Here is a 27,179-nt window from a genome sequence, read left to right on the forward strand (position 1 = left end):
TTTTATATCACTTTTAATCAATATTTAAGTAGTAAATGATGATCATTTCCTCACAAACAGATATCATTAGATATCATCACTTGTAAGGTATCCCTACAAATTTATCTCTCTTATCTTAATAATGCTGTAAAGACACAGATCATGTACAGAAACCCAAGTCCACTTTTGGGGAAACCTCATCCCCTTCATTTGTAGTAACTTTGCCAAACAAGTCACCTCTGTCACTTACCTAAGATTATGTTTTGTAACTGTATTATTTCATTGGCATGCCACGAAGTTTCATTCCTTAAAGCTAAAGGTTCTTAGGGAAGGGTAGTAATACACAAGAAGTTATGGGGCCATTTTAATTTTAGGTGTTCTCATACTAAAAACATTAAGAACATGTATTAAGGATCTTTGTCCTTTGCTTTGTGTTTTTGAGCATGTTTCAAACTGGTTTCCTATATAATCTTAATCTTTCTCTCCTGTGTAAATAGAGATGGAATGACACAGGTGGGAGCCAGTCTTTGAGTCTTGTTCTGAGCCCTCACTACATGTAGGCAGTGACTGCTTTGACATTTGTAGGCTCTCTAAAACTTTTCTAGTACTGATAATTTTTCTTTGGTTTCATTTTGTTGCTTGTTGAAAAATTTGAAATGTTCATTGTTGCAGAACGGTGACTTGAGTTTTCTAACGTACATGGCATTTTGACATGCTTTTTTTGACCATTAAAGTTTTCCTCCCCTTTGAGTCTTTTCCTACCCAGGTCCTAGGATGCTGCATTTTCCCCTTAAGCTCCACATGGAACTGAAGTGAGGTGCCTGTTCTGTTGCGGTGTGTATCTTGTAAAGGTCTTAATATTCATAAAAAGGATGTTAACCTGAAATTAAGATGTGCTGGTACCTAAAGATTATGGATTTATACTTGTGGCTACATGGAACAATTGCTCTCCTGATACTAATTGGTAGTATAATGTTAAAGTATCTCCACTTGGTACTTTAAAAAAGACTCATTGAGAGCAATTGTATTTGTGAGGTTTGCCTCAGGAAGGATAGGTTCTAAAATTTATTCATCGATTAAGGCAATAATCAAAAAGCTATCTCTGTTATTAACTAGCATCTTGCTGAATTTATTTTTAAAGGTTTATTTATTTACTTATTTATTTTTACTTCCTTTCACTTTAGGTTATACTGAAAGGTATTATAAAGAAAAATCCAGTGAATGAGCACTGTGTCCTATAGCGGTTACTGCTGAGATGTCCTTACACAGTGAAAATGTTTCTCCATTCTGAATAACAGGATCAGGGTACTGAGAAAAATGTTTTAACCTTATGGACCATGAAATGAATAACAAATCCTGTTTTTCTCTCTGTATTGGCTGCTAGGAGTCTTCAAACTAAATATTTTACGAAGCTCTGAAAGTATATAGAAATCCTGGCATAAACTTTATGATTCAGCTTCACCTCTGACTGCATCCTACTCTTTCCTTATTTATCTTTCACCTCCTATTTCTGCTATTCATCTTGGTATACTGAATATTTCTTTATAAGCCACTTTAAATCCCTTCCAACATAAAACTTTGTTAATAATAAATGGTGTTTTAGTGTGTCGTCTTTCTAGTTTACAAAGACTTTTTCAAAATACTGACTAAACCAGACCAGGACCTAACATTGTTATTTTGGGGGATCTTTGGGTAGCATACTATGAAATAAGATCGAATGTAGAGTGATGGGTATTTATTAAGGCATATTCTTGTGACCGACACTGGGAAGAAAGAAGAAGGAAGTAGGACAAATTGAGCAAAAAATTGAGCTTTAGTGCATGCTGGAAAACTGGAAGTTCTAGAGCTTAAGTGGCCCATCAAAGTTGTCCTAAACTGAACTGCAAGAGAAGGGCCTTTAAAACCTCTGCCTCAATCAGGGCCGAGGTTTTAAAGGCCCTTTTGGGGCAAGCAAGTGAATCTCTACACTACAAAAGAACTGACCAGTGAATGCTCTCTGATGACACATTCCCAGTAGGTACAGAAACAACCCTTCCTTGAAGAAGAAGAAAATGTAGCATCCTGTCTAGCATTCATATGCTATATATGTCAAACCCTGGGGAAATGGCAATATCCTAGGAAAGTTAAATATACTCAAGATGTTATTTTGGTCATGTAGCTATGTACTCAAATCTACTCTGCTCAGAGAACACACATAGTATATCTACCTGAAAAGGCATGAGGTGAGTGATAAACATCTTTTTATCATATATATATTTCATATATACTTAATATATAATATTAATTGCATGTCTATTTTGTGGTATATTCAATCTTTAGACATTATGGAGAAGTCAAAGTAGAAAATATTCTAGACATATATTTAAATAAGCATCATTACATTTTATGCTTCTATCATTTTGGTGTCATAATGGGGCACTCTAGCTTCATAGCCAGTCCTCTCCAGTCTTGCACATTTCCTCATGAACAAAGAAGATTGACCGCTCTTAGTAAAGGTTGCATCACATGATTTGAAACTGAATAGTTAGGTAACTCGATTTACTAACACTAAATACATACACACACACACACACACACACACACTACATTTTCTTCCTGAATATGTTAGCAAGTTACTGCCATCTTAAAGCCAAACCCCAAATTATTACATTTCATAAATTCCATGAGTGCATAGGTTGTTGGGCTCAGATGGAGAAAGAAAATTATGTAAAGAAATATGTAAATACTAGTGGAGGTCAGATGCAAACGTTAGTTAGCATGATGCTCAATGAAAGTTATGAAATTTTTCATTTTTTTAGCATCTTTTTTATCTTTTTACAATCTAAGGCAAATAATAACAGTAGATCTGCTTTTTGTTTGTTTTTTTTTTGTTTTCTTTATGGGTTTTTGTTGTTTTGCTTTTGAGTTTTGACTTAAAGTCTGCTTAAGTCATTTCAATTGGAAAGAATGAGTGTTAAGAGAGACTTGAAAGTTACTCATTTTTGATGGAAAATTTAGAATCCAGGTTTTCTGACTTCTACTCCAGTGTTTTCCTTCCCTATTACTCCATTCATTTATATTAAATAGCTGTAAGAAATCAATAGCACCAAACTTCCACATTGTCTGTGTTGGCAAGATAACCGCTTTGTTATTCCCTTTCTAAAAAGATTTTTGAAAAACTAGCTCCCTGGAGTACACAGTTGCAACTATTGAAGATGAGCTGTGTTTTTACCAGTCAATGTATGTTTGACATCAGTGATTAATATGGTCTTCCCTCAATTGCTGAGTTTCTTTATCTTGGTGAATAAAGGATTGACAAATTGTTAGGCAAAGAGCATGTGCTTCAAAACTATCCAGATATACCTGAGTATCAGACAGCCTAACACATTAGAGACTGAGGAAATGTGCACATCAGTTTATTTTTGTTCTTTGAGAGGAAATGTAGCTTATGTGGGACTGACTTTTTATGACATTTATTTAGTTCTTGAATTGACTGACAAGCCTATTAATGTATTCCCTGAACTTTATTAATGTAATTGGAAAATAGCCCACATGCCAATCAACTTATAATAAGTAATTATGTTCATAAATGCTGTAAAATTATTAGCTTTTAATTTGACCCCACCACATACTTTCAAAACAGTAGCCTGAATTTTTGTTTTTTTCTAGAGGAACAAAATATACTGACAAAACATTCACGAAGGATGTTTTTAACTGCTCAAATGTTCACCGTCACCAAATGGTCAGCAAAATGACTATTACCATAGTAACTCATGAAGTCATTTTAAAACTATTAACCACCTTAAACAGTCTATATAACATATAGTTAAAACAAAGTCCTATTTCAATTAAACATGTGCCTGGGAAAGACTTATATTCCACAGTCTGGTTTAAAAATAGATACATAGCATGGAAAAAGAGAGAATGGAAAAAGAAAATGAGGACCCATTTAGTATTCAGAGATGCAGTACTTAAACCTATAAATTTACAGTGTACCAGCAAAATGTCTATCTTAAATGACTCAAATGTATCATTGTCTATGCCCATTTTTTTTCTCAGATAAAAAAAAATCTTTTGTAGTCTTTGGTCTAGAAACTCAGGTCAAAAGGCAAAGAACTGAACAAGAGAACAGATTACATGTGGATAACAGAAAAATGTATTTGTGTTTTGTAATCTCATGTCAGATTTTCAAGCTGGACAAACTCTTGCCCTTTGGAGTCCCAGAATAACCTCTGAATAAAGAGAGTCCTGTAAAAACTTTATCATATTCTTATACAACACTTTATAATAATGGGCAGCACTACAATATATGACAATCGGCGTCAAAAAAAAATATTGAGGAATTTCATTGATTTATTTTCAATTTATACTTTTTTCCCTTAAAGCAAATCATTTAATTAAGAAGTTTAACCTCATCACAATGTAAAAATATATATTAATAAATTAAGCTGTGTTTGCATTCCGGGTTATTTTTACATAAGAAAACAAAGATCAAATTAGAAAAATTATAGGCTATTTTTTCCCAAACTTAAGTCTTATACTTAAATTACATTTTACCCTTGAATTATTGAAGGATAAACTCAGAGAAGTACAACAAAGTTGCTCCCTCAATTTTTTTCCATTAGGCATTAAGCATGCAAGCACTGGCACCACATTATCATAGAATTTGTTATTAATTTTACTTAGAAATATTGCAATGCTACTTTTGAACTCCACAGAGCATAATATTTCTATACAACCAACACATGATTAATCTATAGAGCACAAGTAAATAATGTAAAGGGCAAAAAATATACATTTTCCTTTTTCCTAGCATTATAATTGCATGTTTCTTGAAATGTACTTATATTGGGGGTATGTCCCTCTTACATTTTAGTATGCAACAGAAGCAAAATAACTTGATGGTCCTGTTTGCATTTGGAGATTATAATTTAGCTAGCATGGTTTATGATCTACTGAAAGTAAATCTAAGTGTAAAGCATTGTGCACATATGTTTTTCAATTACTCAATGTTGAAATAAAGTAATTCTAGAAGGCTGCCACTTTTCATTGTGCCTTGAATCAATGTAAACAGAAGTTGGATGGAGAAAGTGTTTGGAGGCTAAGAGAATTGCTTTTAAATAGTTACCATCATATTTCAAAAAGTTTACTGAAGACCATGCTTTTGAGCAATCTAAGTCAGATTCAGAAAAGTATTGTATATTTTCTCTCATATGTGGAAGCTAGAGAGAAAAAAAAAAGAAGAAAAAGTGGGAAATTCCATGAAAGTAGAAGGGAGACCTTTAGAATAAGAGGGTCAGGGGAAGTGAGGAAAGAATAGTAAGGTAGGTTTGGGAAGTGTAACTAATCAAAATCTGTTTTTATGAATATATAAATATGTCAAAATGAAATCCACTAATCTATATAAATATGCAGATAAAAAATTATAAGTTTAGTATTTCAATATATATTGATCATAGGTTTCCAAATACTTATTTTAGTGTATTAAATATGGGTTCTTGAAGATTTATAGAAGAGATTATTCAAAGGAAGTTAAGAAGTAAACATACAAAAATCATCATCTGGCATTAACAGATATTGATTTTCTTGATCTTTGGGGGATTTCTATGCCTACAATACCCTTATATTTAATGGTGTTTAGGATTATAATTTTCTGAAGACAATGACAGCATATCTTTCAATATTGTTACTTCTGTTTCATTTTGATATCTAAATACTAAACATTTTAAAATACAGTCCTTCACAATACAGCACCTCTAGAAAGGCTTACCTTGCACAGTTAGATGCACCTGCATTGTTCTCGGTGTATGTTGAGTCTGAACAGAACATGTGTATGGGCCATCATCTGTCACATCCACATTCTGTATCTGGAGGCTGTAATCTCTTTTATTCAATGTTGAAATGGAAACTCGAGGATCCACTGACCACTTATCACCTCCAGCAAAAATAATACTTGACCGGTTCAGCCAGGCACCCTTTGAAGCTCCATCTTCCAAATAACACCTAAAAATTACCAAAGACAGAACGCTATTAATCAAAGTGAAAATGAGAAACAACATTATCTTTGGTCTGAGTGTTATTTCCAAATGTTGAATAATAGCACAACATCAAATGCAAACATCAAACTCAGGAGACATGATACTGATACAACTTCCATTCCCAATGCAAATCTGTTAACAATATCTGCATACATTTGTGTGTGTGAGTGTGTGGAGGGGGAGGTGTTTCAATGTATTTAAATGGACAATCAAACTCTTTTTTTATCCTGTCTGGATGAAAAATCCTACCAAATCTGAGTGAAGTAGAATTAATTCAAATAACAATCTTCTGCATTAAAACATATTTCTTTGTTTGAAATTATGAGCAGTAGTAAAGGTCTCTGAGTTAGACTGATTTGATTCATTCCAATTCTGAATATAATGAACTAGATGTAAAAAGCATAGAATAATGTCACGTGTTATTATTGTTTTTAATTGCCCAGTGGTGAGCCTGTACCCAGAAACTATAAACTGCATTTTATTGATAAAACTGTAAACTGCTTTTACTGATGGCTGTCTTAATTAAATGTGGCAAAGCTAATATAATACTTTCAGGAGCAAATTTTTACTGTCTTTTCAAATAAACTGTCCAATAGTTTTTCTAGGAAGCATTCATTTATTCTGAAATATTTATAAGTACTTATTTATGGATTCAAAAGGTATTATTACTACCATTTCTCTGTAAAAGTTTGAGACTACTAAGGAAGACTAGTTGAATAACCAATTATTATTACACAGAAGAGAGAATATTTTTATTATATCATGTACAGACACATTGGAGACAAGAAAGGATTGCTGGACCCAGGAAAGGGGTTTGGGAATGTAGAAAAAGACTTTTTGGAAGAGGAAATCCTTGAGGGGTTTGGAAGACAGGGCACTGTGAACAGAGGTGTGACATGTGGGTAAAACCAGATAGAAGAAAGGGAGTGAGGCATTCCATGAAAGCACAATAAAGCAAGAGATATAGAGTAAGAAGGACGAGCCACATGATGATGGCAAGCATAATAGCAATTTGTATATTTTAAGTCTGATTTTGAAACCATTTACTCAAAGTCATATTCTATAACAAGATTCAAAAATACAGCTTTGTATCTAATAGCAGTCAAGCACTTGAAGATTTACAACAGAAGGCTGTGGTCATATGCCAGTGATTTTGCTGAGGACTAGAATTCTATGTTTCATCTTGAAAACGTTCTGTTACAAATTAAAGACTGGTTTTCTTAAATGAGTACAAAGCACAGCTACAGAATGAAAACACACATACATTGAAATAGTTTGACAGCATTTCCACAGAATACCTTGGGGGATTGAACACAGTGTTTGAGATTGCTGCAAAATTGCAAGCTGAAGGCAACAGGGCAGGCTGCTGCCAACTGCATGAAACTAATCACTGGGTGAAAAAGTAAGCAGCAAGGTACTCTGCAGAATCTAATTTGTAGACAGCTTCACTGTCTACAGAATCCCAACTAGTAGAAGTCTTAAAGGTCATTGTTAATTGAAAAGCTTTTCCTTATGTATTTAATGAAGAAAATGAAATCCCTTTAATGATATAATTGAACAATTACAGTATATTGTAATTTTAAATGATATGCAGAAAGAAGATAGAGGGGACCATATTCCTCATTCTGCAAGATCACATTTGCACTGCTGTAGAGTAGAGCTCTAAATACCACGTGTAGGACTGTGTCATTTAGCATCTGGGTTCATCAAGTGTTTATTGTGTGACTGCTGCATTCATAGCCTTTGCAGTTTGTCATATTGGGTACTCATTACAGCCCGGTAGGATATGTACTTCTTTGCCCTTAATCAGTGGAAAACAAATAGAGATGTTTAGGTTAAAAGACTTTCCCAAGCCACATTATTAGTGGGTGGCAAAGTTGAATTTATAATCAAGTCTTCTCTTTCCACATTCAATGTCCTTTCCACTGTAATGCAGATCAAAGACTTTTTAAATGGGTTTCTGAAATGGGAAGATGATTAGAATGTTGCAGATATTACCGCAAGTAATTTCTTATTTACTGAATGTGACCAACTGCTTAACCTGTCCTATTCTAAAAGAAGCAGAAAATTAATTATTAATGGATATTTTACCATGGAAGTGTGATTCGGAGCACTCTGCTGGGCGATTCCCTTTCCCTAGAGATAGTAGCAGCTTTACTTTTATGCTGGTGTGGAGGAAGACACTGGTTAAGAGAATAACCAGCAAGTCTTAGCGTAAGTGTTATTCCTCTGTTTTGGCATGCCAAAGGTCATCACAGAAGAATAGAACTTAACTACTGCACTGTGGGGGAAAACAAAAGGGAGTCCTTTATGTCTCTTTGAGGAGGATAACTATTTCATAATGGTCATTGGTCCCACCCCAATATTTTTCAAGACATACATTAGAAAGACCACATGAATGAGACTCAACATATAAATCTGTTGGATTCCTAGTCCATGCAGAATTTATAATATAAAAAAAGGATGACAAAGCATGTTCATGAATAGCCCTCATGGAGAACAGGGAGTAAAATGAGGTTATTAAATCATCATTCTTCCAACTGGATCATTCTGAGGGTTTCTGAGAGTCTCTGGCTTCTGCCCATGATATTATGTCCATGTCTCTTCTCCCCACAATAAACAGAATGAAACTTTTAGAGTTTAAATCAGATCATCAACAACTCCCAGCCTGTTTCATTCATAAGAACACAAGATCCAGCTGGTGGTCAACCTGTCCTTGAGGCTCTCCTACCCTTGTCTTCTCCACTCTCTTCCACTCTGCTCTAGACCAATCTGTTAGGTGTGTTTCCAAACAGCCAGGTGTGCATGCTTAGTTTGCACTGGCTGTTTCTTCTGCTTGGAACTCCCTCCTCCAGAATTCTGCACAATTTGTTTCCTATCTGATTTAGGTCTTCATCAAGATAACTAAGATATTAAACAGCAGAAATAACTCCACTATTCTCACAACTTTCATTTGGTACCATATTTACTTGACTGATTTTTTTTTCTTCCTCTTTCAGCTAGATGACTCAGGAATGTGTCTATTTGCTTGTCTGTATATTCCAAGGACCTATACATAATGGACAATAAATATAAACATGTGTTGAGTGCTTGAATGAAGGCAAAAGTAAGACATTATTGAAAAAAAGTAATAATTTAGTAAAGTATATAAAAATTTCTCAAGTGCAACATAGTTGGGAAGGCAAGACTACACCCATGTGAACTATAATAGCATATAATTAAATGCAAATATTTGTAACACAAACAATAACTGCTATATGACATAGATGAATGAGCGAATCATATATACCACTAAACAGCTACTTGAAATAAGAAAAAGCTACACCACCTGACTACACTTATAGAGCTCCTTTAAATTTCTGGACATTCTGCATAGTATGTGTTAGGCACTATGTTAGCCACTTTACTTTTATTGTCCGATTTAATCCTCACATAATTCTTTGAGTCAGATGCCACTATTATCTTTATTTAAAAGATGAGAAAACAAAGGGACTTAGATTACTACTTGATCAAAACTTCTTGTCTTCACTATTTTTTGTAGTAATTTTTAAAATTTATTTCTTATATACATGACAATAGTGGAGTGCATTACATTCATAATTATCCATTCCCAGCACAATTTTTTATAACTCTGTATATAGAGTATGTTCATGCCAAATTATGCCATTATACATGAGCTCTTATTTTTTTTTGCATAACAATTCTTAATACACCTTTATACCACAATTTATCATATCTCTGTTTGTATATAAGGTATGTTGACACCAAATTCACATCTTTATACATGTATTTTGTATAATAATGACCGTCTCCTTACACTATACTTGCTATAAAAAAAAAATCACCAAGCTTCTCTTCACTCTTAACCAGTGGCGGATTGTGTAACAGGGTAAAGCATTCTTCCTGTTCAAAATGGAGTCCAAAGGGAGAGGCTTCGTAAAGTGAGAACAGTCAGATCACTAATGTGCAGGATAAAGCCACATTTCCCTGATGGCAAACTCAGATAATTTTTTCTTCTCTGGACTTCCCAATGGAACATTTTAGCAGCTAATGATCTTAGAATCTCTTTGAAGTATATAAAATGAAGGAATCTAAATAAAAATGCTCAATAATGAATATATTCTTTAATTGAATATGGCATGGCTTTTCTTGAAAGTGTGTTTTTTTTTTTCCACTTTAAAAAAAGCACTTGCTAGACTACCTACTTTTCAGGGTGATGAATAAAGAAGTTCTAAAAATATGCTCTTCAGAAGAAGCTGTGTTAACACCATACCAAACATAATGACAAATACTTAAATTTTCAGTCAATCATATGGATGTTTTGTATACATAGTGCCAAACATCTGGCTACTAGAATACGTACAGAAAATAACTTGAACATTTCATTTTGTTTCACAGTTGTTAATTATATAAACCCAGACTCCAGGAGTTAATACTTTTCTAAGAAGGATGGTATTGCTCCTCCTGAACTCTTTCATGAGCTCCCTTATAAATGATGTTACTATACATTAGGTGGCTCCCATTGTGGGGGTATGAAGTCCCATTTGAGAAACTGCTAGTACTATGGGTGGAATAATTCTAACAGATCCTGCCTGTGATACTACCTCCTGTGATGACTAAGTCTGAAATGTGGACATCAGAGTGTTTACTGGAAATTAACTTACTTGGGTTATTTATTATTTTTAAAGCTCTGATAAAAAAAAAACCAAACAAGCAAAAAAAATCTGTTACTTAGGAATGATTTTTCCCCCTTTTATATTTCCAGTTCTCATCACTGAACATCCCTGAACATGAGCCTGAGCACCATTACTGGTATTGAATATAGCAGGATTTGCTCAGCTCCATGGAAATAGATCAGCTCTTCTCAAGCCATGTTGATTAATGAAAGCCCTTATTAAATGCACTAATCAATAAGAGAAGGAAAGCACAAGTTCCTTTGGATTCAAAGTTAAACCATGTGAAAACAATATTTCTATGAAGGGATTTGGCCAGTTACCTACATTGTACTTCTTTGTTCCTTCATTATATCACAAAGTTCTACTTTTGACAGAAGGAGAACTTTCAAAAGTATACAAAACTATTTAGAACCTCATATAATCTTCAGGTGAATTCTACTCTCAAAGAAATTTTTGACATCCTGACTACCAAGCCAAGGTGCAGTAAGGGAAGTAAAGTGGAAATTAAACGGAACAGACCAAATTCTATACCCTCTCCCACTATCTTTGTTTTTAAGGGATTTTCTTTTCATATCTTTCAGGAAAGTTATTCTATAGATAATGTGTTTGTATGTATACATAAACTTGCATATAATTTATGTATGCATAAATCATGACATATTTCCTATATAATAGCATTTTAGCAATATTATGATTGATTTAACATCACGCTTTTTCTTAGAACTAATTTGAGACAGAAATGATTCTCATTATTTTGTTTTTGTTTTTGGTGTTAGAGATTGACCCTAGGGACACTGAGTTACATCCCTAAACCTCTTTATTTTTATTTATTTATTTTGAGACAGAGTCTCACTAAGTCGCTTAGGGTCTCATTAAATTGTTGAGGCTGGCCTCAAACTTGCAATTCTTCTGCCTCTACATCCTGAGTTGTTTGGATTACAGGTGTTCTCCACCACACCCTTCTCTCATTATTTTGGCAAGAATTGGCAGTATGGGAAACCTTGTCCTATATGGTGAAAAATCTATAATATCAGTAATTTGTCCAATGAGTTTCAATTATTTAATGAAGAACTCACCCTTATAGTAAAGAATAATATTTTAAAATGTTTTTCTTTTTTACAAATGCGAAATCTAGTGAGAAATGCACTTCTGCAAGTAACAATTCAATACTGTTGTGTGCATAATAATACTAACACCGCTAAATACCAGATACTTTTCTAAAAATATTGCATGTATTTCTCTGTCAGTCTTCACAACAAACCTTAGAGGTAGATTCTGTGAAATACTCATTGTGCCCATTTTACAAGGAAGAAAGTGAGGTTTAGAGACATTAAGTAACTTATAGATGTGTGTATTTTGAAACTTGCAATGTATACAAATGCTGAGGTTATATACATTAAAACTCAATGCCTAGTTATCTAAGTAATATTAATGTAGCATGTAAATGTAATTTCAGGATGGGAGTTATATACCATGTTGGCCATACTTTACTTCTTTTATAGTAACAAAAAAGAAAAAAAAATATTGATGCACAAATAACATTGATTTCTTATTTTGTGAGGGATATAAATCTATTTTCTATATATTCTTATTCTAGTACTTTTTTGAGATAAGACCTTTTTAAAAATATCCTGGATAAAGGATTGAAAGGTATCAGTTACTGGCAAGACCAAATTTTGATGCTATAAGTTACAGGGAGTTAAACCTAGAAAAAGAATAAGCTCTTTGAATTTTTCTTGTTTTTTTTTTTTTTTTCATGTAAAACTATGCCTAAAAGTTGGCAAAGAATTATGCCTAAGTCTTTCCTAAAAGCTAGGAATGTTAATATAATGTGACATAGAAATTTGTATCTTTCAGTCTTAATTTAAGGCACAATTTAATTATTTAAACTTGTGTGTATGTATGTATATGTATATATGTATGTATGTGTACATGTGGTGTGTGTGTGTGCAATTTCCATGTTTTCAATGCTAGGGAATCATTCATATTTTAATTTGATTATGGATTGATCACACTTCTAAACATCTGAATCACTTATTTAACTTATAATTAAAACATGCTTTTCTACATATTTCCCCAAATTGCTTTATCATATTCTTTCCACTGACATTCAATTCAAACTTTCCTGTAATAATGCCTTGATTTAAAAATAGCAATAACAAATATTTGAGGTACTTGAATGTATTATCTGTAAACAGTTTAACATGTAACTTAGCATTTACTAAAACAAGCATGAGTTGGGTGCAGTGGCACATACAGCAGATAATCCCAGCAGCTCTGGTGGCTGAGGCAGGAGGATTTCAAATTCAAAGCCAGCCTCAGCAAAAACAAGGTGCTAAGCAACTCAGTGAGACCCTGTCTCTAAATAAAATACAAAATAGGGCTGAGGATGTGGCTCAGTGGTCCAATAGCCCTGAGTTCAATCCCCAGTACTCCTCCCCCCCCAAAAAGCATGAGTAGAACAAAAGCTATCCTATACATCATGCTTAAAGAAACTGTGAAATACTGACTAGCAAAACAAACAAACAAACAAAAAAACTCGTTTTGGTCTTGTTACTAAATTTTAATAATCATCACCATTTCCTGACAATGATAATAAGTTTCACTACTGCAAGACTATATAAGTTAAGAGGCACAGAAAACACTTTTATATATGATCTCATTAAACACTGACAACATTCTGCATGGTAGGCAGGTCAAATTATCCCCACTTTAAGGACTAAGATCTAGGAGTGACAAATGAAGCAGAGAATATAATGGTGCTAAAAAGGAGGAGGTATCATATATTTGCAAAGTTAGTTTAGGAATAGCTTTGTTCCAAAGCTTTACATATGGATCAACTTGGAAATTTCTTTGTCATCTCTACTTCTTAATTTTTGAATTCAACTAAACCAGCTTGCTTTTTCCCACATGGACTTGAATGTGAGATATTTGGATCTGGAAGAGCTTCAAGATTTTTGCTAACTGGCAGGTGCTCTGAACCGCTGTGGGAGATTTCTGTCTGCAAAGTGCTGTCTCCCTGGCAGCTACCTCCTGGAGAAGTTGGACTTTCACCTCAGGAGCTATAAAGGGAAAGAAAACTATATTCAAAATGCATGCATGAGGCGTTTAAAATAGCAGGAATGCTATCAGGCCCAGAAACTCTCCTTTTGTCTATCCTTTTGGATGGTAGGTACAGATACCTCTTTCTCAAAGCCAGGGAACAAATGATATGGATGCTAAACTAAAAACAACATTAACAACTAAACTCCCTTCCTCTAAGCATCTTTTTATCATTAAAAGTATTATATTTGCATATAAATAGAAATGATAGAATAAGAAACAAAATGGATATGCAGAAAAGCTTGTGTTTTGTCAAAGGAAGTAAGTGCTACTTTACAGTATCACTGAATAGAGATATTTAAAAAACAAAATAAATTCCCCCGATGCCCCCTCATACAAGGATCTTTATAATTTCTGGTGGTCCTGGCTGGATTTTTCTTTTTGCAATTTTTTTTTTCCTGCAAAAAGTTTTCCAAGCACAAGTTTTATTTTATGAATAAAGAATGGCTACATAGCACTACCAATTAAAGCTGGTCTTGGTATCATTAACTAAAGTAGCCATTAATACATATTTATGTGTCCTCTATTGAGAAAATGAAACCATAATTCAGTACAAACTCTGCCTTAAAATATAAATTGGGGAGTGTACCCAGAGAAAAGAAGAATGTACTTTGAACCAGCTCCCTAGAAGTAAATTTAAATTGATAAGAATTTCCTAAGAGATGTTAAAAATACTCTCGAATTTGAATTATTGCCAGATCTTATTATTTTTTAAAAATATATATTTTAGTTGTTGATGGACCTTTATTTTATTCATTAATTTATATGCAGTGCTGAGAATAGAACCCAGTGCCTCACACATGTGAGGCGAGTGCTCTACCACTGAGCCACGAACCCAGCTGCTCCCAGACCTTATTATTTGTATTATTATTTTTTCTTTTCATTCTGCATAATGTAGTGATTATAGTTAACACTGGGATTCAAATATCTTATTTCTTGTGGAACCCAGGGCAAGTTAATTTCTTAGTTTTTTCACTTGTAAGATGGGGCTAGTAAAAATCCTTATGGGATAGAACTATTATGAGTTAAATTAATTATTTGGATTAATGTACCAGGTACCTGCTAAGTATGTGAAAAAAGTTAACTATAACTACACTACTTTACTATGGTTAATTTTGTGTTTAAAAACAAAGCAAAACTACAGTCTCCAACATCTTCAGCAAAAACTATGTTATAAATTTTAAATAGGAATAAAAAGAAACATTCATAGAGTATTGCCCGGTATAGCAAAACTATTCATGTAGATTTTCAGAGCACAGGGCTAGTTCACAGAGTTAATTTTGTAGATAACAGAATGCTATGTTTAACATTCTCCTACTTATATTCCTTGAACAACCATAAAAGTTTTTTTTCTTTTTAATATTTCTCCATTTTATGAGCAGATAATGTTTATAAACAGGGTATCAGTGTACAAAAAAATTTAAAAAGTTACATTAAGACTCAAAATCTGTATTTTGAGTTTTACTACTAATTGTTATTTTAGGGCAAATAATTCAACTTCTATTGTGGCTTTATTTACATATTTGCAAAATGGAGATAATACTATTGGTATTAAATAACTACTAATTTGGTATGTGATCAAAGAATCTCTGCAAAGCAGACATGTATATAAAGACATAAAGTTATAAACTGAATTATGAATGTAAGTACTTTATACATATTATAAGGTTCTATGGATTATATCTCATAATTTTAGGACAGAATTAAGAATCTCTATAGACTAAATGAACACAAATCTCAAATCTATTGAAACGATTTAAAGAGTCACATTTTTTTTTCTTTTATGACCCATAAAACAGTTTTGTAAATTATGTATACCCATGAATTGGCCACCTAAATTTTTTTTAATCATACCCTGAGGTCTTTGAAAACCTATGATTTATATTTCTATAAATTATATCCATTTTAAAATAAAATTTTTAATTTTTACTTTAATGTGTTCAAAATATCAAAACAATACCCTGATTTGATGTTCACTTAATAGCCTTTAAATAAATATGAACAAACTCTACTTCAAAAGAAGTTACACAATTTCATTTTTTGCTCATATAAATATTTTTGTGTTGCTTCTGCCACATAATTTGATCCTAATCTTATTTTTAATCTTGTATTGATATCTTATTTTCTCTGCTATAAGATTACATTTGTAAATCAGCATTAAAAAAAGTTTTGTGACCATGAAAATCTAAGTAAAAAATATTAAGATTATTTTTTTATAATTTTTAATATTATACAACTGATCAAATCATATATATCACACATTTGGATAAATAATTCTTAAATATATATTTATTTTATATACTTATTAATGTATATGTTAATGATATGTTTTATCTATATGAATAGACAAACTTTTTACTCAAATGGGTAAATATTTTGCTTAATCAAAAACAATGTCCAGAGTCAATTCTTCCTAGGTTTTGTTTTTATAGATAGAAACCATAAGAAAACTTGCTTTTGTAAATGGAAGACATTCTGTTCCACTAATGACACTCAATTCTTTAACTTCCTAAGAGTGATGAGAAAAAATTATAATCATCTATCACCAAAATCATTCCAAATGCTATATCAGTTGGAGACTTAATTATATCACTCACATATGTGTTGAAAACTGTCAGTATTTTACGAAAGGATTTACCAACCTCTAGATGTTGTCTCAACATCAGTATTTTAAATAATTTCTCTGTTTCATTTCAAATCTTGGGGTTATACTCTTTGGGCCAGGGACCATGATATGACTGCATATTTAAGAGTTTTTTTGGTAAGAATAGCGTAAAAGCAGGTGGTAGAAATGGGATCTAGTCCAATCACAGAAGTATTTGCAGGCAGCTGAGTCTTGGCGAAAAAACACATACAAAAATTTAAGATCAAAAAATTTCTTAGACTAGCCGCAGTAGCACATGACTCTAATCCCAATGACTGGGGAGACTGAGGCCGGAGGATCACAAGTTCAAAACCAGCTCCTGCAATTTAGTGAGGCTTTAAGAAAGTTAGAGAAATCCTATTTCAAAATTGAAATAAAAAGGTCTGGGGATGTGGCTCAATAGTTAAGTGCCTCTGGGTTCAATTCCCAGTACCCAAAAATAATAATAAATAAATAAATCTGTGTTTATACATAGTCCTTAGAAAGCCACCATGTACTTAACTGTATTTGGAGCCCAGAATATTCTTCTATTGCTATCAGTATATTTGTCTCTATTTTTTCCCCTTTCACTCTCCACTGTATATCTTCCTAGACATGGGGTAAACAGACAACTGAGTTTGTATGAGAGTTAGTGGAATATTAGTTTACACATTCAGGGTAATCCCCTGAAGACATTCATTATTAACAGGGGTGGTTTTTATACAGTTGTTAAGTCTTTTTCAATCTGAGTTAATTCTGTGTCCAAAGTTGCTAGAAACAAATTTTTTAACTAAAACAAAACTGGGGCATAGCTGGATATATTTTAATTGTGTATGCACCAATAAGTAATTATCACCCTGTTTGTTTCTTGAAATTAAAATAGTTTTCTATTAATTTTGCTAAATCCTATGAACTTGATCATTCCTTATATCTACTCAATATTCAAATACATTTAAAAATGTTATGATTATATTCATGCAATTCAAATATTTACTTTTAAATATATTTACTTTTAAATATATTTTATTTCTCATTTGAGAAATTTAAAAATATCTATCTTTTCTCTGTGGCCAACTCTTTAGTCATTGTTAAATCTTTGTTTGAGAGTTATGTGAGTGCTTCAAGAAAGAAGTGTGTCTGAATGAGAAAGAGAGATGTTGGGAACAAAAATGAACAAGAAATAAAAATGAATATTTATAATTATGAACATAGTAAAGGGAAGTGAAGTTTGAATATGTAACCAATATACAATTTAAATTAATTTAATCTGAGCTCTTTCCTACAAAGAGCAGAATCTCCCCAAATATCAATGCTTCTCCTGCTAGAGGACTCATCCAGCAGCAGCATCTAGTGGACAGCTGGACCTGTCATATCTCAGTGCCTGGCTGGCTCCGGAAATGAGTGCCTCCAAGGGATATAAAATTCCACTGTGATTTAGGAAAAGCTGAGATTTCATCCATGAATTTCTGGCTGGACCTCTCTTTACAAGATTGCTGCCTATTTTCCTATCCCTGTGACTAATCATCTCTCAAGGTCAGAACTCTGTGATATTTGTCTTTACTTCCTTGAGTCACTCTAAAAAGTAAACCTAAAGAGCAAAGAAGACTTGTGCTCCAAAAACAAGTGAACTGAAATTTGAGAATGTTGAATGGGTTTCTCCAAAGACATCTGTACCTTGAATACAGAACAACTTTGTTTTGAATCACAGCTCTTCCTGTCACTTACTAACTTCATGGATTTGGGTGCTAAATTTTTCTGCCTTCACATCTGCTTCTTTAAAAAGGGAATAGAAATGTATACTTACAAGAGCTATTTGGTGAGGATTGACTGAAATGTCCCATGTGGTAAGATCAAAGCAATGAACCTTAGATGTCATTTTTTGGGGGGAAGTTCTCCCTGCTGTTTCTATTTCATGCTCCCACACAGGTGAAGGGCCCTTCCCAAAGCTTGCATTATCTCTATACCTTAGCTACTTTGCTCAATTATGGTATGCTTTAAAAATCACTGGATCACAGTTTGTCCCTCCTAAACTATAAAAGACAACCCCGTTTAACTTATTGTTTGTGATACCCAGTAAGGAGCAAAGTGTTTGTCATACAGTGGGCACTTAAAACACACACCACACACACACAATTTACATTTGTAGTACAATTATAATTCCAAATGAAAAACATGAATGGTATATAAAAGAGAAAACAACACATTATGTTGAAAGAGGTCAGGGTAGGATTTGTATAAGAGGTAGCCCTGGCATCTCCCTCACTCTATTGTTCTTTAGCTCATTACCCCTGATTATCCTAAATTGAAGCATACACAGGAATTTCTGGATTTTGTCTACGGTTCAAAAATTAAACATATCATTCAGAACAAACAGGAACACCCATTATCTACAGAGTTTACTTGTACCTGCTTGTTAATTTTACTTTAAAAATATCTTAGTGCTGTTAAATTCTAGCTCTGACACAATGAAAGTAGATCAAACTGCTATTTATGAAGGGGGAAAAAAAACACTGGAAGCCACTCATATGGTGGTATTTTCTTTCCTATATTTCCAGAGCTATGTGAGAATAACTCAGATGCTAGATTAAATACATAAGGAGTGGGTGAGGAGGAGGCATGAAGAAAACTCGATAAATGAACAAATGTTTTGTTAAAACCTGGGAAAACCTCACCCATCTGGCTTTAATTTAATTTAAACAATGTGATATTTTTAATTATCACTCTTGCAAATGCAAGCATAGGGTTTTTTCCCCAATTTTGTTTTGATGAATTACAAACTTTGTCTTAGTGAAATATTACTAAAGTGCATATAGTTCAGAGTTCATCCATGACAATCTTTCATTTATTAGCAAAAGGTAAATTTGTCATCCAATGGCCTTGGGTTTACCTGCATTTTCTTGTTGAATATACTAGTAACTACCTTTATTATAACTTGCATAAGTTATAATTGCATAACACAAAATTAATCATAATAAATGTAATTATAAATTAGAGAAGGAAAGGAAGAAGAATGGAGATCCAGTGCTTTTTTTTAAAAAAAAACTATAAATACAAAAAGTACCATGCCCTGAGAATTGTAATGGTTACTACATTTGAAATTCTTTTTAACTAAGAATATTTTTATCCTCAAATACTCTTTTTTATTCTTGAACTGGTTTCCTATAAGGAACTCCTTACTGTGTTCTCTATAGTTCTCTACCTTAGCCATTAATCTCTCATGTGAAGCTGTCAAAATCTTTTATGAAAATCGAAATGTACTATATCCACTTTTCTTATCTTTCACGGTGTATTATTTTCAAGCAGCCCAGCAAGTTAGTTAAGCACAAACTGCCTTGTAAAAATCATGTTAGGAATACATCCGTACTTTCCTCAGCTTTTATTCTGTTACCCATATTTCATGTTGGTCTTTGCAATCAATACCAAACCCACAGGTCTATTGTTCTTGGCTTTGCTTGTTTGAAGAGGTCCTTAATTTATGACTCTCTTCTAATTTAAAATACTTTATGAATGTCACACTATCTATGCAGATACACCCTTTTTTCTCTATATAAATTTTCCTAATTTTGAGTCCTTCAATGAAGCTATTGTACTCTGGTTTTCGCTAAATCATTGAGTTTTCATGTTTGTTTTCAAGATTTCAAATCAATTCTATACAATTCTTTAAAGGCCCACCTTCTTTTTTATATATTTTGTTCAAAAGGGAAAAAAGATAAGTTGTAAAATAAATATGGACTTTATGGGCAGCTAATAGATTTTAAAGTGACATTTTATTGAGTTTTAATAAATGAATTGATTCCATTTCCTTTGAAATACACACTGACCCAATAATTAAAAGAAATCATTTTTGGCAAAACACATTTTTTATTTTGCCAAACAGCAAATTGTCTTACACATAATGAGAAACATTTGTCTTTCATCTTTAGCAATGGCTGAAAGTCATCATTATCTAACAGATGCTCAGTGACCCTTGTGAGATGAGCCACTCATTCCAATAAGCTATTAATGGGCAAGCAACTATGTCAGGCAAATCACAGTATTATCAATAATTAAACTTCACTTTTGTTTTTAAACAGAGAAAACGAGGTGAAACCAAAATACACCTGTCTAATCATACTGATAAATAATAATACTTCAAAATGAACTTAAGATTGCTGTTTTGAGTGTGAGTCAATTCTCATTTTGATTCTTCAACCAATTTTCTTTTTGAGCTCTGACTATACAAATACACTAGAAAGTTAAGGTGGAATAAAGTTCCCTTGCTTTCAATATGCTTACAATCCAAAAGGGCAGGTAAGCTAACTATTTACACAATGACCACCATGATGCACATAATAGAAGGATCAGAAGAGACAGCATGGTTTTTAGGACTTTGTTATGGTTTAGATATTAGATGTTCCCCAAAAGCTCATGTGTGAGACAATACAAGAAGATTTAGAGGAGAAATGATTAATCCTGTAGTGGGATTAACTGAGTGAAAACTGAAGGCAGGTAAGGTGTGGCTGGACAGATGGGTCATTGGAGGCATGCCTTTTGGGTATATATTTTGTATCTGGCAAGTATAGTCTGTCTCTGCTTCTAATCATCATGTGAGCTACTAACCTCTGCCACACTTTTTAGCCATGATGTTCTGCCTAATCTTGAGCCCTGAGGAATGGGACCGGCTTTCTATGGATTGAAATCTCTGAAACCTTGCCCCTAGATAAACTTTCCCTTCCCACAAATTGTTCTTGTCAGGTCTTTTAGTCAAAGCAGTGAAAAAGCTGACCAAAACAGAATACGAGAAGGGAGAGATCAGCACTCATTGCATTAGAATTAGGAAAGCTAACTGGACAAATAGGAATGTGAGTGGCTCTTTATGGAAAGGAATCATTTAGAATTAAAAAAAAAGGATGAATAAGAGCTATAGACAGAATTATTCTCAACAACAAAGACAAAAAGAAGTTACAGAGTTACTAATAGGGCATTATGTAAAAATGTGGATGTGTAACGGATGTGATTCTGCAATCTGTATTTGGGGTAAAATTGGGAGTTCATAACCAACTTGAATCTAATTTATGAAATATGATATGTCAAGAGCTTTATAATGTTTTGAACAACCAATAAAAAAAATGGGAAGAAAGGATATGCAATCACATTCAATCTGATAAGGTGATTGGAAATATGTGATAGAAATGAAGAATAAAATTCTAAAATTCAGTGGGAGGTACATGATAGATGATTTTAAATGGCATTGATTTGAGAATAATTTCAATAGGCAATGGAGATATTTTAGAGTAGCTAGGGAATATTCTTGAAAAGATTTTGTGAGGAATCATTTTTTTAAGTATAACCCAATAGGGGGTAATAAGGTAAATGATTTCATATATACTACATAATTTAATTTTTTATAATAACCCTCCATGGTTTATAGTACTGTTATTTTTATATGCCTAAAATAAAAGGCTCCAGAGCTGTCAATAACTGTCCCAAGGTAGGAAAATCAGAAAACAATAGTGTTCTAGCTGTTCTCTTCATTCATCTGTTCATCCAATTGCTATTTCACCAAGCACTTACTGAACTTCCTTCTGTTTCAGCACTGTCTCTTTGGCTAAGGACGCTGAGTTTGAAATATATGGCCCCAGAAATTCCAGAAATTTCAAGAATAATGAGAAATATCAGAAAGCAGATTATATTAACATGCTCTTCTAGGTAATATAATATAGGTGGATAAAAAGTCCAAAGAGGACAATGGAGGGAGTGTGTGATATGAATTAAAATAAGAATTCTTAAAACAGGCAGAATAGGTGGTTAGAAGAATATGTGCTCATATTAGCCAGAGGTCATGCCTGCCCAGACCAGTTTGTCAACAGAGAAAATTTAAAGAAGATAAATGGGAGTGTCATGGTCAGGATGAGATTGTTAGTCCCCAAAGACATGTGGTCTGGTAAAAAAAAAAAAAAAAAAAGAATGAATGAATGAAAATAACTGGCTGAACTTAGCTACCTGGAAAAATGCAAGTACTACCTAAATTTGTTTGAAAGGGGACTTGGTTTAAGGGCATAGATGATAATCTTTTTCTTTTAATGTATTTGAGATACAAACAGAATCAACAGGAAGAGACTGTCAAATAGTAATTATAAATTTGGTTACTAGGAAAAAAGATACATTTGAAAATTATTTATAATAAATGCAAGCATGCCATTCTATGGGACATTATCAATAGAAAGGAATTTCAAAAAATTATTAGGTACAGCATATTTTGGTATTGCAAATAGTAGGAAAATTATAAAAAGAACAATTTTCATAAGAAAGAGGAGCTCTTCAGTATCCAACATTACTAAGATGTTGGAAAGGAAGACTGAAAATGCTAACCAGAAGATTACTTCACAGTGGCATTACCAAAAATCATTTTTAGCAGAATGAGGAGAATGTTAGGATGCAAGATTTTTAAGAGGTTTTATGGAAGAGAAAAGAAGATGAACAGAAAACTCTCCTTCCATCAGTGCTTAATCTTAGTCTTATTACAAGAAGTAGATTCATGTAAAACTGAAACTTTTAATAGCTTTCCAATCATCCTCCTTTTTGATCTCATTGCATTTTAATGTCTCTCAGTTTGCTTCCTTTAGCTTATTCCTTACATATCTTTATTTATTTATTTATTTATTTATTTATTTATTTACATATCTTTATTTATAGATAAAGCCGAGCAATTAGATGATATGTATGGTCTGTACTCTTTGAAACTAGAAATCACAACCTCCTATTTGGTGGTTGTTGAGTTGGCAAGCATCATTTAATTGCTGAAAATTTTATTTCAAAAATTGTATTCAAAGTCTGTCTTCAGCCAACTAACAATTTGTACTAAACTGTAGAGTCAAACCGGTATTTCTGTCCTCAAAATAATACAATGTGTGAATCCTTGAGTTCCATTTCCTTCAAATTTATTTGAATACTTTTAAGCATATGAAAGCAGGACAGCATCTTTGACACCATTTATTATTCACTCAGGGCCTTGAGAAAAATAATAATTAGATTTCCTACCATTACACTTTTAATTAGTATATTGAAAGGTATTTTTTAATACTAAACATTTATCAACAGAGGCCATATGCCTGTTTCTTCTTGATTATCTCAATGAATCCAACTTTCCTATCTTCTTGACAGACCAACCCTACAGACCATAAATTCAGAAGCTGAAAATCTGAATAACAGTATATTGAAGTTGGTTGGATATTAGCCTAAACAAAATGAAAGAGAGAAAAATATTTGCTGACCTAATCAATTACCTGAATAATTCACACATATAATAGCCTTAGAATTAATGAATATTAAATTGAGAATGAAGAAAGTTTTGGAATAATTATCATCATTTCCAATAATCTATGCTTTTCTAACTTCTAAAAAGGAAACTGGAGAAATCAATACATTAAAAAGAAAAGACCCACATGAGTATGTTGTCAAAAGTACAATTATACAATCATAGTAAAAAGTGCTGCAGTCTTATGACTCTGAGGCATACACCGTAATTATCAAGTTACAATTAATATCAGCACTATATCATTAATTCCATAAAATGTACTTAGTGACATATTAGGCATGAGTCAAATATGCACAAGTACTTTATAATAAGTTACTGTTGTTGCTAAACTTTACATAAAGATGCATCAGAAAGAAATTCATGGTTCAAAGTAGCAAACTAGGTGTAGGTGGAGTTGGAATTTCAATTTAGTTCCAAGTGAATCCAAGTCCCTGGCCATTTCTATCATATTCTCCAGACTATTATAAAATTATAATTTTCTAAGATATTCTTCAATTTAGCCCTATGCCGCTGAGCATCATTTTTTACCCTATACTGAATTGTCTAAGTGAGGTCAGGAAATTAACAAAGTTTTTTGGTAAGCCATGGTCAGTTTGTGGGCCTAATGGCACAGTCAGTAAAGAAACAGGAAAAAAAATACAAAGCAGAAAGTAATTCTCTGATGTGGTAGTAGATAAATGCTTGAGTACTGACATTATCCATTTCCTAGCCTACAGATATAAATGGCAGTGAACTCCGGACTCTAAGATTATCTGACATGACAGATTACATACTCCCTGAAGGCAGTCATAACCACAAAGGTAAAGCAGATCTCCCTGCAGAACAAAAATGTGGATTGCATCTGTACACTTATTTCTTATACAACCTTTAAATTTCTTATTTGTTCACTTTATGAACCAGTATTAGTTATTTGTGATTTGGCTTAAGATCTGTCTTCTGCCTTAGCATTGAAAGAATAAGTATTATTAATTTTTATAGTTTATACTTTTGTATTCACTTTTCTCAAAATAATTTAGCACTGGAAATTATTAGAGCAGTATCCGTTAAAATATCTTAGTTATAGGTCAGCAGTGACACTGACCATGATATACATCTTTGTTGTCAATTCTTCTTGTGCTTTTGTGGTGGCTGATAGCATGAAATTTAGTTTTCACAGAACCTTCAGGCTGGTTCAGCTAACCATGCTGTTGCTGAGGAAAGAAAAAGTTTATAAACAAATCATACTTCTGTGCAGAAGTTTATGTTCACACGTATTATTGTCTATATAAAACTTTTTCCCTCTCTCTTAAAATTGAAGATATGATGAAGACAGCATTAAAATGGATAAATTCAATTTCTTTTGTGTTTTCCATTAATCCAAGTATATCTCAAGTACATAAATGTTTTAAAAAGGCAGTGCTAATATTGAATATTTTGGGCAACTAGATGATAGTAAAAAAAAAAAATCACTATTTTTTTCTGATTTATTTCAATACTAAACATACTTTCCATATGTCAACTTGCTTGTCAAGTCTTTGAGTACAAAGATTTTCTTGAAGCCGGTATAGTCACAGAGGCTAGCAGTTTCTGATATTTATGTAGTACTCAATAAATACTTGTTGAATATGTTACTAATTGAATAAATCATCTTTCACCATGATTATTAAAGATGTAAGTTTGAAATATATTCAAGTTTATTAAAGGATATTAAAAAATCACTAAACCAAATAAAAAAAATGAATAAGTAGAGTAGAATCCTTTTACAAAATAAAATGCTAACGTTTTCTTTTCTTCTTCTGTTTTTTTTTTTTTTTTTTTCTGGTCCTGGAGATCAAGATCAAACTAAGTGCTGTAGATAGTCTAGAAAACTGTTCTATCATTGAGCTATACTCTAGCCTTTAAATTCTAACATTTCTTTCTTGTTTTGGAAAACATTTATTGCCAAAGCTGCAGGTAGCCTAAAAGAGTGAAAACTCTTTCTCTACATGATAAAAATAATGAGAAATAAGTAACCTGAAATTGGATTTATAAAATTGTGTTATTAAAGACAAGGTGAGAAACAAAAATCAATGATTTTGTAATGCTGATCCTTCAAAAGTTGTACCGTGTTTCTAAAATTATTTGTCAATATACATCAGTCATATAAGCAGGAAAAAGTCCTATTTTACTTTGGGTAAATTTTAATGATTATATAAGTATACCTGCTCTAATGTCTAAATGCAGAGAATGTGAAACTCTTCATAATACAACCTAAAATAAAGGGCTCAAAAGCAGAATATGAAGACTTGGACTCTAAATCTTGTTCCGCCCACAACTATTATTCAAGATTAGTGTCTGTAGACCTAGATACCCTTAACAGTTAAATAGAATCAGTTTTTCAAGGTGGATTCCATGGAACTACTTCCCTGGGAAGTTAACAAGCATTTCTTTAAATTGTATGTTCATGTGTATATAAACAAAAATGATCAGGTATCCTCATTGCAAGAATATTCAGGCCATTCAATGTACTAATGTACATGAGAGAGAAACAATACACAGGTATTTTTGATCTTTTTGCCTCTGAACATGGTGTCCAGTAGTAATCTTCCAGAATTAGTGTTTCGGACTCTTACTTTGTTCATTCTGGTTCATTAAGAGATTTATTCTATAGAGCAGAACACTAAATGCCAATAGTCAAAGCACCAGGATTAGATTCAAGAGTAAGCTTTACACAAGTAATTTGAAGCTCTAAAATCCAGTTTTGTAAGTATTGAAGTCATTTAAAACCAATTCCAGACAGAGAAATAACTTACAAAAAAACCTCAAATGAATCAAATTGATACATAGCTGTAATTTTATGGATAAATGCATATTAGTATAGTGATTCATGACCAGAATATATAAAATAAGGCTGGGATGGGGCTCAGTGGTAGAACTCTTATCTGGGATGTGCCAGGCCCTGGCTTTGATCTCATCTTCTCTCTCTCTCTCTCTCTCTCTCTCTCTCTCTCTCTCTCACACACACACACACACTTGGTTACAGCAAGCAGGAGGTATAGCTTAGTGATAGAATGCTTGCCTACCATGTGTAAGACCTTGGGTTCTATCACAATCAGAGAGAGAGAGAGAGAGAGAGAGAGAGAGAGAGAGAGAGAGAAACTAACTTTGGGATTAGAAAATAGTTGAAGATGAATAGCAAGAAAGTGCTTATGTTTTTGCAGCTGAGGAGAATAAAGCATATGCTCATTAAGTTCTTTGTAAAAGATTAACATTGCCTGTGACCCAACTCCTTCTCAATAATTACTCTCAAATAATAATCACATTAAAATGTTAATTGGGTTTGAAACCAATTCAACATATCTACTAATCTCATTGGTACTGTAAAATTGCTTAACATAGATCAAATGTCCATATGAATAAAACTTCTTGCTGTTAAATCAATAATACAAACAAAAAAGTGTGACAGAACCTATCAAGTGTAGGGTAAGGACTCAGTAAGCAAGACAAGTTCTTAAGTTCTGCCTTTG

General features: G+C 32.8%; 1 protein-coding gene across 2 annotated transcripts in view; it reads right to left on the minus strand.

The window, feature by feature from the left end:
- Positions 1-27,179, minus strand: part of Negr1 (neuronal growth regulator 1) — an 811,898-nt gene that overhangs the window by 488,378 nt on the left and 296,341 nt on the right. For both annotated transcript variants that reach the window (XM_046451001.2, XM_046451002.2), the window contains exon 2: positions 5,729-5,961. In XM_046451001.2, coding sequence (XP_046306957.1) covers positions 5,729-5,961 — 233 coding nt within the window. The remainder of the gene's footprint in view (positions 1-5,728; positions 5,962-27,179) is intronic.

The sequence above is a fragment of the Marmota monax genome, unplaced genomic scaffold (assembly GCF_021218885.2).
Source record: "Marmota monax isolate L192 unplaced genomic scaffold, Marmota_monax_Labrador192_F-V1.1 WCK01_AAM20220418_F8-fsc00023, whole genome shotgun sequence".
Lineage (NCBI taxonomy): Eukaryota > Metazoa > Chordata > Mammalia > Rodentia > Sciuridae > Marmota > Marmota monax.